Source organism: Solea solea, chromosome 20, assembly GCF_958295425.1.
Source record: "Solea solea chromosome 20, fSolSol10.1, whole genome shotgun sequence".
In the NCBI taxonomy this organism is placed as follows: Eukaryota; Metazoa; Chordata; class Actinopteri; order Pleuronectiformes; family Soleidae; genus Solea; species Solea solea.
Genome location: NC_081153.1, coordinates 2,485,417 through 2,504,789, shown reverse-complemented (window position 1 = coordinate 2,504,789; position 19,373 = coordinate 2,485,417). Strand labels below are relative to the sequence as shown.

At 41.6% G+C, this 19,373-nt stretch overlaps 1 protein-coding gene across 1 annotated transcript in view; it reads right to left on the bottom strand.

Moving 5' to 3' along the window:
• fam135b (family with sequence similarity 135 member B) overlaps positions 1-16,166 on the bottom strand; it is a 50,606-nt gene extending 34,440 nt beyond the window's left edge. Inside the window, exons 1-3 of the mRNA XM_058619741.1 lie at positions 16,004-16,166; positions 8,682-8,778; positions 6,803-6,882 (exon numbers count right to left, since the gene is read on the bottom strand). Of these exons, the coding sequence (XP_058475724.1) occupies positions 6,803-6,882; positions 8,682-8,758 (157 nt within the window). The 5' untranslated portion in view covers positions 8,759-8,778; positions 16,004-16,166. The remainder of the gene's footprint in view (positions 1-6,802; positions 6,883-8,681; positions 8,779-16,003) is intronic.
• Between the last annotated feature and the right edge of the window lie 3,207 nt (positions 16,167-19,373).

The window sequence follows — 19,373 nt, the reverse complement described above, 5'->3', positions numbered from 1 at the left end:
AAAACCTGCAGAAATTCCATTAAGCTTTCGTCCACAGAGTGCTGGAGATAATCTGCTTTTAGCCTCTGGTGCTCCACATCTGCTGCATGTGTGCATGAGTGAAACACACACACATGCAGTATGACAGTATTAGTACATTAGTTGCACTAACCACATACCAATTCAATCCCCTTCCACCCGTTACCTCCCTAACTTGAATACCATCATGCAATTGTGCATGAATTATTACATCGTCATTAAATGCTTTAGTGGAGGAATGTGTGCGATCGTGATTCACACATGGAAATTCATTAGTGCGAAGGGTTCAGACAAGTCAAGCACCCACTTTCACAGTGAAGTAGGGATTATAGTAAAGGATTATTTCCCCATGTCTATATATGATGAATGCATTTCTGGTGATTTACAGCGACTGCAGCGAGCGCTGGCTGGTTCAGTGAAGAACGGGATTCAGCCTGTGTGGTGATTCCATGCTTAACACAGAGCTACAGTGTTCCTCGTTTACTAAATATACTGTATGTATGCTTACATTCTAATCTGATTACTCACATATTCTTATAACCAGACCTGGTGTACGATAAAAACAGCCAGAACTTACGATGAGACACAAATCTCAAGGTTCCCTCCCTGGATACCAAGGCATCTCAAGTCGTACTAACGGTATGTATCAGACCTGGCACGCTGCTCCTGCCACAGTCTGCAATGATGCCTCACTTTTGTCTCAGTTCTCCTCGGATCTGAGTCGTCTTTAATAAAATCTTTCAACTGAACTCGTCACTGACTCCAGAGGTTCCATCAATCTAAATCTCTGCTAGTGGCTGTACACTGGATGCCTTCAGCCTCTTCTGCTTCCACAAACCTCTGTTACTATATTATGGAGCATCAACAACCTCTGAGCTTTTTAGAAATCAAATCCATCTGTATTTAGACGAAAAACATTAAAATGTAGTATCTGTATCTACCAATAGTAGAGGAAGGTGAATCTACATGTCTGACATACAAGCGGTCGTGTGATCCATTAGTATAGCAGTATTGACTGCAGCTACTTCAACACAAACCTCTTATTGATTTCAATCTTCTAATCACACTCCTGGAAAGGAAAGCTAATCGGTTGCAGTGATACCTCTCCTTCGCTTTGTGTGCTACCAGTAAATCCACTGATTTGTCTGCGCCGCGGTAACAAACTAACAAAACTCCTTGCTTGTTTGGTAATGAAGCCTCCTCCATCTGGAAGGATCTCTCCGTCCCACCTGGCGTCATGATTTTATCACACATCATATTAACCAGAGAGAAACACTGTTATTTTAATCATTTTCCATGTATCTAAAATGAGCTGCTGCTGCTGCTGCTGCTGCTGCTGCTGTGAGTCCTTTCACTGTGTTTTGAGGAGGAAACACTCAAAATGACATTAATCTCACTGTCTCAGTCACACTGAGATTAATTGCCTTCAAAAGAGCCATAAACCTGACATATTAACCTCTGCGGCGTTCCTTTATAAACCACAGGAGCTGCAGCGCCGAACAATGATCCTGGAAAAGAGCCTTAAATGGCAGCCGGGACCTCGGTGTCCTGATACAATTAAAAAACAGGAACATGTGGGCTTGACACGTGCAGCGAGATCACACTATCACTGTGCTCTCGTCGGTGCAAGCTAAAAATAGCCACTATTAAGTATTGCCACTCAAACGGCTTCCTGTGTTGCCAGGAATCCAGATTTTAACGCCGGTGTTCGCCCAGAAAATAACGGAGCCTGTGAACATACATGAATACAACAAAAGATGAGAGCTTACTTATCTTTTATGATACAAAACCATCTGCAAGTAATTACAGCAACAACAAAAAAAGGAATTACAGCTCGTTTGGAAATTAAATGATATATAAAATGCACAGCACGTGAAGTACATGCTACCTCGTTGGCTGCTGGTTATCCACAGGAATTTCAATGAAGTTGAAAAAGGAGAAAATAATTAAACTTAAATGTTTTGGCCACAAAATAACTTGAGCTCTGCAAAACCACTGTGCCCACCATTAATGGCTCCAATTATAAGGCTGAAAATGCATAGGGGAGCCTATAGCTCTCTTTTTTGTCTTTGTAAGACTAAACATCTTTAGGCTTTGCTCTTTTTCCCAGCAGCCAATCATCTGCTTAACAGTCAAACTGTCATTATATTGTGCTGTTGTGGTGGGAGGAGCTAAAGCCAATCAACAGCCAGTAATGATTGCTTCTTCATTCTTTCCTCCCTTTTCTTCTTATAAAGATTCTTCACGGACCAATTGTGTTTTTTTTTTATCTGAGATTTTCGTTTTGTACGAAATATGCAAATCTAAATTTTGAAGAAGCCACTGCATGCTTCAAATCACAGCATTGTGGCTCTTAAACTTTGTATCTGAATGTGGGTTGTTTGATCACTGTGAACTGATTCCTAGTCCCAACTAGAGTTGCACGGTACCCACGGTACCTCGCGGTGTCAAATCGTAACGGTTCCTACTATACTAGAAATTCTACACGACGGTACTACCGTGGATTACTATACTACCGGTGCCAGTTTTTGCTACATTGCGGCCGCCTCTACTCTCCTCCCGGCTTTTCACTGCATGCTACTCCTTCTAAACAAACCCACATTGGAACTACTGCAACCAAACGACACAGCTGCTGTATGATTGTTTGCCTGTGACTGGTGATGTCCTGGGATATGATAGGCTGTTTCCCCACGCTGGGTCCGCCCGTCTGTCAGCTGATTGGCTGTTGGTGTGTTTTCGGCAAGAACAAACTCCATGAAGACAGCTCCGCTTCGATAGAAATTTGTTTCAAAACAAACACCAAGCTAAAGTTCTGTCTCGCACGTCTTACAGTCAGAAACACGAGACAACACACTCACCATGGCAGAAGCACCGAGCCCAAGCGGCGAGTCTGCCGCGGCGGCGTTGTCAGTGGCATCGCTAACTTTGCCCAAAAAAAACAAACTCCAAAAGTCACATTTGGAACTATTTTAGCTTTAAACGAGGGTAAAGCTGGGTAAAGCATGCACTGCCACCAAGCTATAGGAGCCTAAGGAGGGAACATATATGTATATATATACATATATACATATATATATATATATATATATATATATATATATATATATATATATATATATATATATATATATATATATATATATGTTTATCATGCACCAAACAACATTATAAGTAATTAATAAGTATTTATAACTTGTACAAATACATTGCAGTTCATAAAAATAATAATAATCAAAAAAGGCCGCAGTATCGCGATACTACCCGGAACCGTGATACTTTGTCTGGTATAGTATCGTGGTTACTCATTTTGGTATCGTGACAACTCTAGTCCCAACCATTGTTCAAACGACTACAATAGTTTCTGTCCTGTGAGCTAACAGATATCAGATGTCACTGACAGCTTAGACCAGGAGGGGGTTGGACTATGTAAATGTGAGGATTCTGTCTCTTGGCTCCCAGGTGTAAATCTTTGAGGCTAAAAATTCTACATTGAAATGTGTCCATCTTCTTCAAATATCTCAGATTTCCATGTGTTAGACATTGATGGAAAGCTTAGAAATCACACTTTCTAAAGTGTGATTTCTAAATTACAGAATCTGTAAATAACGCTAGACGTAGCACCACGCTAGCTCATCCTGAGATGAGCTGCTAAAACAACATTATTTCATAAACCAGCGCCACCTGTCGACTTTCAACAGCCTCCGAAAACCAGCCATGCCAAGAGCTGTGTGTGTTTTAAATGTGTCCTGAAGCTCCACACGGAGCTAAGTACGTCTGCGGGGCCGGTCCCCGGGCTCCGGGTTTACCTGCGGGACCAGTCACTCACCCTGTGTGGGTTGGGCGAATCCAAAATAGTGAAAACAAGGGGGGTGTTCTCTGAAGACACACTGTTACCTATGAAAACACCCCCATTAGCACTTGGTACCTTCCACCTGATGAAATTAACCATAGACTGTATGAAATTAACATGGCAAAAAATCGAATGAAGGTTAAAATTGATGTAACCCATTGGTTAATAATAAATGGGTCAGTTTTTCTCATACCTACTGTTGCTGACTATTGTTCTCTGTTTAAGTAATATCACTTGATCAAGCCTATTCTAACATTCCACACTACAAAATATGAAATTAAAGTATGTATGATTCGTGCTGACTTCGTATCGGATCGATATCGGTATCGGCCAATACTCAAGGCTGCAATATTGGTAAAAAAGTTGTACATCACTATGGGATATATGAAGAAAAAGCCACATCTGAAACTCTTTTTACGAGCAAGACCAAATGAAAGGAAGGGAATGGAAGCTAAAAATGGAAGCTACAGTATTTTCTGAAGAGAGTGAGTCCGTCAGTCCTGAGAGGCAAAATGACCTCAATCACACAGACACGGTGATGCACATCGCTCTCATTCTCTGCTGAGGAACAACACACAGATAAGATAAGTAGATAATGCACATGTCTTAGTGTGCCTTGCATCTGTGGATGGATCTATTCTCAGACAGCCACGTCTGCAACTGTGAATCCACAGATGTCAGGAACACAGCCAAGAAATAAAGTATATCTGTGAGATGACTGCGTATCACGTGGATGTGATATTTGATAAGTGTGATCTACACAATGTGTGTAAAGTTCAAAGGTCATGATGAGATTTTACCTAAACTCAGTGTCATGTGTGTTGTCACTGATCTATCGTTTGTTTGCTTGTTTGTTTTCGTCAAACATCATTTATCCAGTGGTGGGCTGTCAGGGCCAGCAGGGCCTTCTCTGCTGGCCCTGACAATATCAAAAAAGTATTGTTTTTATTATTATTATTATTTATTTATTTTAATAATCAAATTAATTATTTGTGTGTCTGAACGTGTCTGAATTCAATTACTTTTTCAGTATGTTATGATTATATTTCCAGAAAGAATATGGTTATTTTTTGTGAAGCTGAGCTCGATTTTCCTGGATGTCACTTAACGCATCATAGCTCCGTGGACCTGCTCTAGTATCATTGCTGGCCTTTCGTTGAAGCTGCCATTTCCTGTTTGGTTATAACTTTGACTGACGTGTGTCGTCAGGCCCAGCGATGTGTCTGGCGCTAGCCCCCACTGTTGTCATCAGCGACGTTTGAACCTTTGGCGGGTTTTGAAGTAAGCTATGATCACTGCATTAACACCAACGATCCATCATGTTTCTGATCTACTTCGTGTGAACTTTTCACGGCGATCGTTTGGAGAAAAGAAGGAAATTATTTCAAGAGGAAGACCTACACCGAAGAGGTACATCAATTACGGTAGTTTGAGTGTTAATGATACATTGATAAAAATTTTTAAAAGTGGTGAGGACAAAACTGTTGATCATAAATAGTGCCGTGGACGTGTTCCCTGCGTAGCTGACGCCTATGCTTATGTGGAAGCTTGTTTTTGTGTCATATGGTGGCTTGTGAAATGCGGTTGCTGAGTGACATAACGGAAGATGTGGTGGTAATGATGCAGTAGCCTATAGATGCGCAGTGGTGTGCGTGTGCGCTATGGTTGTTGCAGATCAACTGTCTCGTCAATATAGTGCATAATAGTGTGTTTTGTATGTGGTTGTGTTTGTGTTTGTGCGTGTTTTTGTTTTTTTTACTGAAGGCCCTGACTGAAACCCCACGGTACGCTACTGCATTTATCCTCACACCAGAGAACATGGACGGATGAGAGGCGACGTCTGTCTCTGCCGACACGGATGTCACTGTTAACATTTCCTACTCCTAACACGCGACGGAGGATTACCACAGAGGATTATGCAGAAAGACTAAAAGACCAAACGTGATAAGCAGACGGACAAAGCCACCACAGACAGAGGAAGTAACAAGTGAGATAAAGAGGCAAACGACAAGCATTAAATAATGACACGTCAAAGGAACACAGAAACCACTACACAGACACACACCACAAGAGTACCACAATTGTATTATATTTCTCTAAATATTTTGTCTGATTTCATCATTTTTTTATCACAGCCCAATTAACGTAGCGGGGGGTGCTACACCGGGGGATAGGCGGGGTACACCCTGGACAGTTTGCCAGTCCATCGCAGGGCCACACACAGATAGAGACAAACAATTTAGAGTGTCCAATTAACCTATCCCCACATTGCATGTTTTTGGACTGTGGGAGGAAGCCGGAGAACCCGGAGAGAACCCACGCACACACGGGGAGAACATGCAAACTCCAGAAAGGCACTCTCGCTGCAAGGCGAGAGTGCTAACCACTACACCACCGTGTGGCCCCAGCTGTGACAGATAAATATTAAATATTATGTAAGACAAAAAAAAGATTAGACTCACCAGTATAATCTGTCAAAACCTAAAATAATCCTGTGCTTTCACTGAGTCAAACTCTACCATCATCAACTGTTGTGATGAGAATAAAACACACAGAGGTTTAGATTCAGTGAAACTTCTGTAAAGAAAGTCTTTTGACAAAAGGATAAATAATAATAATAAAAAAAATGTGTTTAAAAGCTGATAAATTTAACACTGACGCAAAAGAAGCACCAGCAGGTTCATAATCCCCACGAGAGACAAAGAGCGACAATGCAGCTTATTATTAAGTGAATGAACAGCAGCTCTAAATAAACATTCATGCATCAAAACACGTTTGCTATGTGGAAAACAACAGGGTTCATTTTTGGAAAAGCACAAAAACACACGACGCAGACTGAGAATAAAGAACTGAAAGTAGACGTGTGTGTGTGTGTGTGTGTGTGTGTGTGTGTGTGTGTGTGTGTGCTCAGCTATAAACATGACTTCCTCTTACCTGCGTTGTCTTGAGTTGTCGCTATTAACCTGTGGGGCACTCGAGGTGAGACCTTTAACCCTGCTCGAACCTGGTAGAACCTGAGGGGGACGACAACAGTCACACTTCAAACTTTAAAACTATTTCATTCATTATATTAACTGTGGTTGTCCCCTGTGTGTGTGTGTGTGTGGGTTTCCTCTCAAAGTCCAAAAACAAGCAGATTTAGGGATTAGGCAAATCGGACACTCGAAACTGACCATAAACTTCCGCCCCATGTCAGCTGGGATTGGCACCAGCGACCCCTGGGACCCTCATGTGGAGGATAAATTGGTAGAAGATGATGTGTGTGCGCGTCATTATGATTAACTGGAGTTATGGCCACAAGTATTCTAACCTTTGACCACCAAAATCTAAATAAGTTACCATTAAAATCATTAAAATACAAATTTGATTAACAATTACAAAAGACATCGTCATATATCTCTGTTTAAAGGACGTTTGTATCATCACATGAGCCCTGGGTGCTCATATTCAAGAACAGAAATAGAAAAAGGGGAAATTCAATGATTTAAGTCTGCGGCATCAGAGGAATAGAATATAGAACATAGAATATCAGACTAGTGCGACTGACAGAGGTTGATTCATGTGTGGATTATTAACAAGACAAAATAAAATGCAGCTATGCAGGTTTATATTCTGAGTAAGAGAAACTTGAGTGAATCAAAGCTCTGCTCGTGCTGCTGTAACATGAAAGAAGTTTGAACCATTACAAAAGGAAAGTGCAGATGGTCAGAGGACGTCAGCTGAGGACACAGTCAGCTGAGGACACAGTCAGCTGAGGACACAGTCTCACGTGTCCTCAAATCACCTCTGAATGTGGTTTTTGTGATTAGGTCTGAGGATGCACTCAGGACAGGATCTAAGACTTTGCCTTTGACGATGAGGAGAAAGTGGAAGTGCTTCTTGCTTCATTCACAAATCAAATGCAGATTTCCTCTCTATTTTAATGCAATCAGTCTACAAGTGGGCTCTTGAGTGTGCAGCTGTGTGGATGATCTTCTGTGTGTGTGTGTGTGTGTGTGTGTGTGTGTGTCCTGTCGTAACTAAACAATTTGTCTTTCCCTCGTGCTTCAACTTCACATTGGGATCCAATTTTCTCTAGTGTTCACATCACAGAGACTGTGCCGCCTAAAAGAAACATGGGAACTGGTGAAAAACGAACATCTAAGTGCACTCAGCTGAGCAGATTATCATTATAAAGCTTAAGCTCGGCCCATTTGAGGAAGAAAAGTCATTAAAGCTGGTTTCAGTGAGCCAGAGGCTGAGCAGATGAGAGGATTTCATCTTTCTGCAGACAGATCATGACCGGATAAACATGGCCTCTTTTTTTCTCCCTGAGCACCATAAAAAAATCCAGACTTTTGATTTTCACTCATTAACATTTTAATACTTTGCATTCAGACCATAATATTATTCTTAAAATGTCCAGTACCAATTTCAAAGTAAAATGCATTCATTTTGGTTTCTTCTTGTGAAATAATGTCAGGACTGACAGATGCATGACTTCAAACTGCAGAATCCTGGCATTAAGTGGAGTAAACAAGCATGTTTATGTTGTTTATTTATGGCAAATACATTTAATAAACAACCCTATGTAATGACAACAGCTGCTCCATAGCTGACAGACTCAATAATAATAGAGCAGCTCATGTTTTCATTTCTATATTTTATACCTTTTGGGGGCAAATCATTTCACCTGCCAGTTAATATTCTCCATAATAATGGATTATATTATGGGCTAAACTGCTTCCACAAATCTATATTTGCTGACTTGTCAGTTGTAAAGGAAGGTAACAATGTCTCAAAAAGGGATTCTGTGTGGACATAAATCACTCACCCTCGCTGAAACAGATCCACATTGTGAAACTTGTGCAGCTGGACAGAAAACTCCAGTGTTCCCTGTACTTCAGACATGATATAATCCCACTCATCACCTGTGGGACAAGACAAGAACGCCACGTTAGTGTGACATCGTCAGATACATCAACAATGCAAATGATCACAGTTTTAGCTCTCTTCCTGTCTGTCTGTCTGTCTGTCTGTCTGCTGGGATTATGTCACTCATCCAGGCCGACGTGTCAGACATGTCACCATCACTGTTTGGGTAAATGTCAGAAAATAAAAAAACCTCCCCCATGATACGATTATTATTATATTATATGAGAATAACATCAGTGACGTGTGCAGCCGCCGTGTCGTATGAATAGAATCAAAATAGGAGAATACATGGAAGTGATGTCTATTCTTGTAAATGTCAGCTCCAGTACACATATTTATCATTACCTAATGGGTGGGATTAGATCTTTATGAACTGCGTAGTTCTCGCCCTTTAATTAAATGTAAAACACCTGCATACAGAGTTGGCAATTATCCGTGCACATCAGCAGCCTTGTTCGTTCAAATTCTACTTTTATTGCACAATTATGTGCAGCCTGATGTTTTTTATGTCAAGGCTTAATCTATCCTGCAGGTTTCTTTGTGTTTGAGGGGAAACTTTTATTGTGTCATAAGTATTTTGAAAAACTGTAAGACGAGATGATGAAGGTCTCCTTAAAAAAATAGAAAAAGAGGAAGATTTTATGGCACAAGATACAATTTGCAGTTCCCTTCAAAACAAGAGAGGGTTATTATTACTATGATTAAACCCCGTGACCTTGTGATGTAGGTAGTTAGGTAGATAGCTTGCTAGCTAAAATGAAAGCTTGCTAGCTAGCCGGCTAAATAGATCTCTGAATTACTTACTCTTAACTTTTATATTCTGTTGTGAGTTTTATATGTGAAACTGTCTTGTTTCAGTAACTATGTGTACCTCCCTGGCTAAATAAAAGGATAAATAAGTCAAAATGGTAACACTTTAGATTAGGGAACACATATTCACTATTAACTAGGTGCTCACTAACATGCATAAATAGCACACTAGCCCTTTATTAGTAAGTATTAAGCACATATTAACACCTTATTCTACATAATCTTATTCTACCTCTATTACGACATGAATTAAGATTTTTCCTGATTAAGGTGTTAATACGTGCTTAATAATTACTAATGAAGGTCTGGTTTGCTGTTTATATGCATGTTATTAAGCACGTAGTTAATGGTGAATGTGTGTTCCCTAATCTAAAGTGTTACTGTAAAAATCTGTCGTTTTACTGTGATGGAAAATAACGGTGATCTACTGCGTGAATAAGGGACGGAGAGACGTCATCTGTCAACTTTCAACTGACTTGTAATCATCTACAGAGACGAGGTAAAGACAGAAAGCTTGTGGTGCATTTTTGAACAAGCTGCAGATGAAAGTCAGTTCAGTGAACCTGCCTAATACGGCTGAAGACACATTTACAGATGACTGAAAGAGGCGCACGCTCTTCTGTAAACATCTGTAATGCGGTCAGAACTTTGCGCCTCAACACATCAAACTGTACAGAATGAGTGTCTCTACAAGAACCTGTGATCAACATCAGGTTAATCTCACTTCTTAACCAAGTGATGGATGTTCTCCTCTGACAACGCTCATAGCTCAGTGTTTCCCCAAAAGCTTCAAACGCGAGCTCTCTAATTTCCCTTTGACTCCACATGACGGAAGTGAGAAGAGAGAGAAACGACATGGGCTCTGGTGCTTTCATGAAACCTTAGCACGTAAAACACTGACAGTGTTTACAGTAAAGTGTCTCAAATAACCCCTAATGAAGTGCTCTGAAACAGAACCCTGGCCTGCAAGCATACTCATTGAATATTTCTGTAAGTGATCACTTTGTAGCCGCTGAAGAGTTATGTGAGTGGCTGCTGTAATACAACAGCAGAGCTTCAACACTGGACAAGTGAGAGTCGGCGTTCCCTGCGACTTAAATCCCCACGGTGGGACTTCTGTCGCCAAAACAATGCTGGTTTGCTGCCTCCCCTCCTCTTAGTGAGGACAACACGGAGCGACCAGAGCAGTGGTTCATATCTACAGCTCAAAAACAAGCTGCTGGATGTCAGAATCAGAACCAGAATCAGAATTGATTTATTATCCTGAAGGAAATTGTTTTGTTACAGTTGCTCCATATCTCCATATTCAGTAAGTACCCGTCAGACTGTACCAGTACCATGTGAAAGAGCTTCTGCAGTGAGTGACAGAGATGCTGCTGCTGCTGTTGCTGCTGCTGCTGCTGCAGCAGCAAGACAGAGGCTTAGGAATGACTGAGGAAAGTGAGGACATTGAGGATTAGGAGGACACTGTTTGGCATTTCCAGCCAAAGAGATGAGCAGTGGTAACAAAGTTAGTCTGGTACAAAGTAAGCATTTTATTTATTTATGTATTTGCTGAATGGGCCTCTTTAAAACACTCACACATGTGCTGATTAATTAAGACCACAGTCTCACTGTTCTCCCCCCTCCTCCCCCCTCCCCCCCTCATGTGTCCTTTCCAAACAACAGAATCTAATTTGTGCAAACAGGGTGTGTCTGGTGTCCTCACACTTGGCACGGACAGACGCTTCAACCTTACTTATGCTGATAAGATGTATTAGAAGAATTGTGCCAAATGTGCTGTACACGGAGAGAGAAAGTATCTGCCTTTCTCTGAGCCAGCAGTGCAGAGGACAACAACAGAGCGGCACAAGCCTGCGTCATACAGGTGCATACAAGGGTCATACCTCAATGGCAGGAGACTGCAGTGACCAAGGGATCACACTCCCTGACATGTTCTGGCAACTCATGGCTGACTGCTTGTGACTGGAAGTTGCCAAAAGTGAAATATTCAAAGAGACGAGCTGCTGAGGCAGCGACCGCCCTCACACTGTGTCCCAGACCCTGATCTCATGTCCAGCATAAGGCAAAGAGAGAGATTCAGCATCACAACACAGAGTTTTCACTCTTTTAATAATGTGATGAGGCAGATGAGGAAGTCTTGATGTTGTGAGGGGGAGATTTTCTGTCAGATGTCCATCAAGCTGCAGACCACAGTTGGTGTTTACATGAATACTGAAAGCACAATCTTCTCCGGGCCCTAATCAGATGCTTTTCTTTTACAGAGGGTTAACGGATGCGCTTTTAACGTCATCGAACGACATCAGAGTCTTCCTGATTTCAATCATAAGTAATAAAACATATTTGGGGAAACGGATTTTATGTACTTTTGTTTAGAAACACAGGCGTTTGATATCTGTAGATATGTAAATGATATGTCAAACATTGCTGACAAACCCTAACCTTTTGTGTTGTGTGGTACATTAGCTGTCCACTGCTGCAAACGGCCTGAAGACACACAATAAAACATTCTTTTTCCTTCGCTGACTCTGCCGTTAGTTTCACGCCGACACACACTCAAACAAGAGTGAACATTTGTGAGTGCGTGTAGCGACAACAGATAACACATGATGAACGTCACGAGTTAATCACAGAAGCTGCTGAAGTCAGTGAAGACGCTGCCTCACTGTTTCCCCACCGACATCCAGGTGAGCTGCTGACTACGGTATCAGAGATGGATAAGAAGCAGCAGTGAGGAGGAGACTGAACACTGTGTGCTCACAGTATTCTCTCTTTACCATCAAACACATCCTGCAGCGACAGTGTGTGTGTAGACACAGCACACACACACACACACACACACACGACAGGCACTGAACGTCAGCTGCTGCTGAAAATTCATCAATAAGTGAATTAAATCAGCAAAGCAACCGCGCTGATAGCTTCAAAGGCTTCAAAGGCAAATGACTGTCATTCAGCTCAATGGGAAAAAGTGTGAGAACTTTGATGATGAAGATGATCACAAAACAGTGAGTAAACACAGAGGTCTTATTTTCACACCGCCAACAAATCTCATGAAAGCACTGAGCTGGTTATTTGTTCAGCTCTGAATATTTCCTGACTTCTGCCCAAATGAAGACTCTGGACTTTGACAGACCTGTCCTATCCTAGGACCTTAACAAGCCTGTTTCAGTCTGTTTTCCTCAGTAGAATTTACAGTGATTTTAAACTAAAATGTGCTAAAATGTCACAAATGTACTACAACCTTTCCTGGAAAATGACTATTTAATCTGTTTGATTAAATAAAAAATCTATCCATCTATCTTCTACTGCTTTATCTCCACTCACACCTACTGTACGGCCAATTTGCCTAACCCCCAAAGATCTGATGGCTGTACTTGTACACACATTACAGTACAGCAGTATCTGCACAACTCCATCCAATCATTAGATTTTGCCGTTTGTGCACTTTTGCAAACTCACACATTTTCCTACTGGCTCCAAGTCATTAAACACTAATCATTACAAAACAGCCATCTGCTGTCTGATTACTTTTTAATGCACACCCACACACACACACACACACTCAAACATGCTGGCCTTCTCGGTTGAGTAGCGTTTGTAGCTTCAAATGAGAATTAAACGTGTTTTTAAATCTCATTTGAAACTAGAAAAGTTTTTAAAGCGTGGTTGTATCGACACAAGGAAAATCTCATTTCAGCCTCTTCAAAGTAAGTTTATATTTAATATCTATGCCCGCTTTCATCTATGATATCTTAATAACATAATTTGCTGCTTTTCCAGCTATTAGAGAGCCTTTGTTTGGTCTTCTCTTGTAAACAGCTAACTCCTCCTCCCCAGATAATGTGATTGGGAGACGAGCTCCTGCTGCATGTACAGTAGACCTCCAGCTGGACCCGAGCAGGACCCACTGTGTATGGAACTGAAATATCAGGAAATACCATGAAACAATCAAAGAAGCCAGTCGTCCAGTATAACAGTATAGCTACACACGTGTATGGAAAGGTACTCATGTCTGTCTTAAGCTTGTCCCACACTAGAGGACAATTGGCCAGATTTCAGTCCCTGATCTGCTCCTTCCAACAATCGTGGGTATCTTCAGATTTTAGGCTGATTTGAACAGATTATCTGGCCAAATGATCTTGTTAACTTGTGCGACGGGTTAACAGACACGTCACTGGACGCACATCAGAGTCTCCCTGATTTCAAATGGTAAGAATTCAACACCAATGACAGCGAGTTGACCGGGAAACGGATGTGGCGTACTTTTGTATGGAACCATAACTTGTACAAACTTCTCAGCGCTGACTTCACCCACAGTTTGTTTTTGTGTTTCTCAGCACAAAACATCACACACAAGAGCCATTAACTGACGACACCAACAGGATGGTCTAGTCTGTGCGTGTGCCACAGTTACTATCATGAAATACCATAAAATAAAAGAAGAAGCCAGTGTGGTCCAGTATAACAGTATAGCTCCACACGTGCATGGAAACGTGGAGGATAATTGGCGCAGATCTCAGTCCCTGATCTGGTCCTTCCAACAATCGTGGGTGCCTTCCAATTTTAGGCTGATTTGAACAGATTATTATCCTGTAGTGCGACGGGTTACCAGACATAAGATGCATTACAGTTTTCAAATTGCAAGTATTAAACGTTAAATGTTTGATATTTACGGTTGAACAGTGATTGGGGCGTATGGAACGCTAACTTGTACAAGTCAAGTTGATTCATCCACTCTTAACATTTCACAAACAAAACTGCTATTAACTGACGACACCGACAGTTCCGCCTCCACGTCAGTTCACATTCTGATGTCACGCGAGATTCTGTGAGATCCCAAATCCCTGGAATCTCCTCCCTGAAATTGTTTGGTGTGCTCCTGCGTCTGGACTGGATTGTCTAGTCTGTGCTTTCTCCGGATTAAAATGAAAAAGTAAAATCACTTACAAAGTTCGTTGAATGTCTCCACAGACTCAATGGGCAGACTTTATGCTGGATGGTGCACAACAAAAAACTGTATCTATCACTTAAAGGATGAACTAAAGATCTAGCTGTAAGCTTCCTTGTTTTCCACTCCGGCTCAGCTGTGCTTGCTGACCAACATCTACTGCCTCAGTCCTGAGAGGGTGAAAAGGCAGCATGAGTAGATATTAGGCCTCACAGGTGTTTCCATGTGTGCTGTGACAAACCATTGCTGCACCCCCCAAAAAACGAGATAGAGTTTTAACCTCAGACAGTAATCCGCTCAGTGTTTTCCAGCTCGCTCTGCAGAACAACACAACACACACAAAACACTGTCGCCAAAAATGTTGAAGTGGCAAAACACCGACTTCAAGCAGGGACACAAAGAACTGTCACATTAAAATGACTAAGACTGCACTTGACTGTTTCACGGACAGAGGAGGAGGAGGAGGAGGAGGAGGAGGAGGCGGCGGCTGTGACGACAGAATGCCCTTGACAGAAACTCAGCGAGCGGGGCCCAGAAATCATGTGATGGCATAATCTTAATAATCTTAAACCCTCCATGGTGTTGTGTCAGGGTCTTTGTGAGGATCAAGCGTTAGTAGTTCTGTCAACAACCAAAGAAGGTACATGTAGTGGACTGACGGAGGGAAATAAAAGTGCTAAACACTGCTTTCACTTCTGTGCTGTTGTATTTTCTAAATGTGAATCAACACTAACTTGAAGAAGTGCATCTAAAGTATGGTCACGTACATGACCCTGAACCAGTTAACTGCTGAAACCAGGTTTTTGTGGGTTTTCCTGCTCTAATGAAATGTTGACATGAGTCACGAGTGCCTCAGCAGTTTCTCAGCTGTTGTCTTTTCACCCTTGCATCATCACTAACATCTATTTTTACCCTCTCCGTGTTTGTGCAGCTTGTGCCGGATAAAGACAGTAAAATGTGCTCCGTCTCATTTTGGTCGTAGGAGAGCTTTTGTCTCGACACACACACACACACACACACACACACACACACAGAGCAGCCACTGCTCATGAATGGGACACACTGTGTGATAAAATATCCTCGCGGAACTTTAATTACACCGAGGCGTCTCATTCAGATCACTCTCAGCACTGAGGGTGCTTGAATACATTATTCCTTTATTTTGAAACGGTCGCCTCTGCTGTTTGTGGAGTGTCCTCATGTCTCCTCACGAAAGGACACATGGCTCATGAATGGTACAGGTTAAAGACACACACGCACACACACACACACACACACACACAGGACACAATAATGATGAATAAATAAGACTTTGATTAAAATCCATCCCTGTGTTTTGCTCTAATCAGCAGCAGCAGCAGCAGCATCAGCAGCAGCTTCCTCTGCTCTAACAACAGCAAGCGTCCCTTATGTCCCTCTCATGTCCCCATGCAGACACACACACAGACAGACAGCCTCACCTTAGCAGTGATGTAGAGTGCTGTCCACCGTGGGCTCTCTCTGCTCCAGCCTTTGTCCACTCACAAGTCGCTGTTTTGCGGGATGATTGCGCGCCGTTGTAATGTTTATAACAGCGCTTCTCCTCCTGCTGCTGGTGCTGCTGCTGTTGCCATGGTTATTCATCCAGACCCTCTGCGCTCTGCAGTCCCCCCCTTTCTCTCTCCTCCCTCTCTCTCTCTCTCTCTCTCTCCTGATGGAGGATTTGAGTGCAGCAGCCTGCAGCGTCAGTCGCGGGATCTGGCTGCGTGCGTGCGTGCGTGTCCTCCGGGTCCGCCCCGCGTCTTGCACATAATAGCTGCACACACACACACACGAACACAGAGTTGATAGTTAGGAAGGATATTAATCGCCAGCACCCAGTCAGTGTGTGTGTGTGTGTGTGTGACGTCACAGTGACATGCCCCCTAAAAGCTAAAAGTGAACGGTGCAGACAAAAATGACCAGGCAAGAAAAAAAACACCAAAACACAATAACACCTCTACAAGAATACACTTTGGAACTCACTGTAGATGAACTTATTATGTCAGTAATAGGAAGAAAGAGCTCAAACTCCCTAATCCATTCATATGCTTTATGAATTGATTAAAAACCACACACGTTTGACAAGGTCACTGCTTCTGTATTGTTCCCTTCCCAGCTTTTAATTTTTCAATTGTTGTCAACACAGACTCATAACTGAAAAGAATATGCTTATATGCTATGAAGCGATCATTTGTATAGTCTTTTAAATAAAGATATACTTTAGAGCTGCAACTAACAATTATTTTATTAATCGTTTGGTCCATAAAACAGAAAACATTAAAGAAAACGTTGTATGTCAAACCCCGGAAATGATGATGTCCTCAAATGTCTCGTTTTGATTCAAAATGGCCTCAAAAAACTGAAATGATTCCGTTTTTAGTGATTATTTTGTGATATGAAGAAGAAAATATTCACATTTAAGAAGCTGAAACAATCAAAAATTGTCTTCAAACCGATTCATCAATCATCAAAATAGTTGACGATTCATTTAGTAATCACTTAATAATCATGTAATTGTTTCAGCTTCATTTATAAATTGAAATGAAATCTTTGCAAATAGCAATGCTGTTGAGTCGATTGAAAATAAGTTTATACTCATACATGAGTGATAATATCAAGTTCCACCTGAAAAAACATTAACAGTAAAATACAGTGGTGTAAATAGGCCGAGCTTTTCACACGAGGCAGATTTATTCCCACAATAAGATCATTTGCTCTCTCTGACACTGGTGGAGTGAATCTTTACCTACATTCAGCTCCACGATCACATGGTGTCTGCAGCAGGAAGCTCACGTACCACTGGTGGTACACGCACCACAGTCTGAGAACCACGGCAGTCGATTATACAGTAAAGACGTTTACTAATCGACACAGGTGTGACAAACGAGACACAGGTGGACACACTTTCCCTGATTAGACAGGACAGGAAGCAAAAGTGGACACACAAGGAAAACTTCAAAATAAAACAGGAAACAAGGAACTGAAAAACTACAAAACCACAGAACCACAGAACTAAATGAATAAAGTGCTGTATATTATACTGAAGTGACGGGTGTTTTTGTACCATTTTAAGAAGCAAAAGGAACAAAATGTTTAGAGTTTAAAGTTTAAATTCAGCTAAGTAACAAACACTCACCAGAGCCACCTCTCTGTTTTTGGCAGTCAGGTACTGCAATTAAAAAAAAGCCCATCTGTCGTGGTTAAACAACGCATCACAGACTTATCACCTGTTAGATAAGAGAGAGGAGGGAGGAACGATTATGTAACACAAATAAAAATGTCCACAACACATGAGCGGCTCTGTGGTAACTGTGCATTTAACAGCTTTAACAAAAAAAAGAGGCAACTTTCCACTTTATACGTGAAAATCCCAAAGTCAGCTGCTGTTTGTGCTCATGTCAAAATGTCAAGCCCCATTTTTTTTACATATTCTACCTCAACAAGAAACTGAAAGGATGAGTTGTCATCTGTGAAAGTAAAGAGAAGAGTGGCTGCTGTGGTCATGTGACTGATGTTCACAGACACTCGCCTCAGTTCAGCAAACACACCTCTGACAAGTACGTTAGTAATAAGAAAAACGTATGAAACTGACACCTGCGTTTAAAAAGGTTAAAAACTAAATGTCTTTGCATATGTCAACAGAAATGTTATTTTATTATTTTCAATATTTTACATGAAATTATGTAATGTTATGTTTTCATTACCTTAGATTGAACCCTAACTCAGTTTTCTTAATGCCATGTAAACATGTTAGTCCAACTAAAATCGAGCTAGTCTTAGTCGGACTAACGTACCTGAATAATGTGAATTCATAGTCCAATTACTCCTGCATGTAAATGACTTGGTGTTCTGCACTTGCACCAACTTTTCCTCCCCAGTCTTTGACCCGGAAGTAGAAGGAGACACTGTTGCCAGAGATAACAGACAACACGATGGCGTCAGCAAGATCGAAAGCTACGAAGAAGACTGACTTTTGGGTGATTGACAGATGTTTTCACCTCCAACTTCGTCTTAGTCTGACTATGGCCTTAGCTCGATGATTAAAAACACAGTGGCTAATTGATTTGAAAGTTTTATTTTCAGGTTGTTAAAATAAGTTTTGGGATTGTGGCTCTCTGACCTGACCTGAGAGTAATTCTCTCAATTTTCTGAAACTTTTTCATGATATTGACACAAGTTTGTTTTTTTCTTCATTTTTTTAGGTTTCTTTGCACTGTGTGCAGTTGTCAGTGCTTGGGAAGCTTAGCTGTGGTGCATTTGCTACAGCACCGGTTAGATTTCAGCTAAAGGCTGCATGTTAGGCTACATTAATCTCATAAAATGCACTATAAAGCTGCAACAAATGAATGTGCAGAGGCGCCACTGCCTCTCAGACTCCATGTTTACAGGGTCACAGCTCGTTATTGACGCTTACTCCTGATTCCACATGCAGCACCACACTAGACTCAGGCTGCGCTCCAACATGAGGGCTTTGGCGTCTGGGACTGCGGGTCACAAGTGTGTGAGTCATGAGGTGTGTGCGCCACACGGATGAATGAGCTCCAAGTGTTTTCTCCTCCTCCTGCTTGTCTGTGTGTCTGCTGCTTCATTGAGAGCATGAGCTCTCAATTATCAAGCGTGGACACATGATCCCGTCTGCCTGATCTCAGCGGAGACCCAGTCACTGGATCACATTTCCTCTCAGCGCTCTGGTGTCGTGCTGCTACAAAAACAATTTATGTAACATGATAAGAAACAATTACTTCAACTGTTGACCTTTGGGTTTATGGTAAATTGCGGCGTTTCGGTTGGCTGTGAGTTTATTGATTT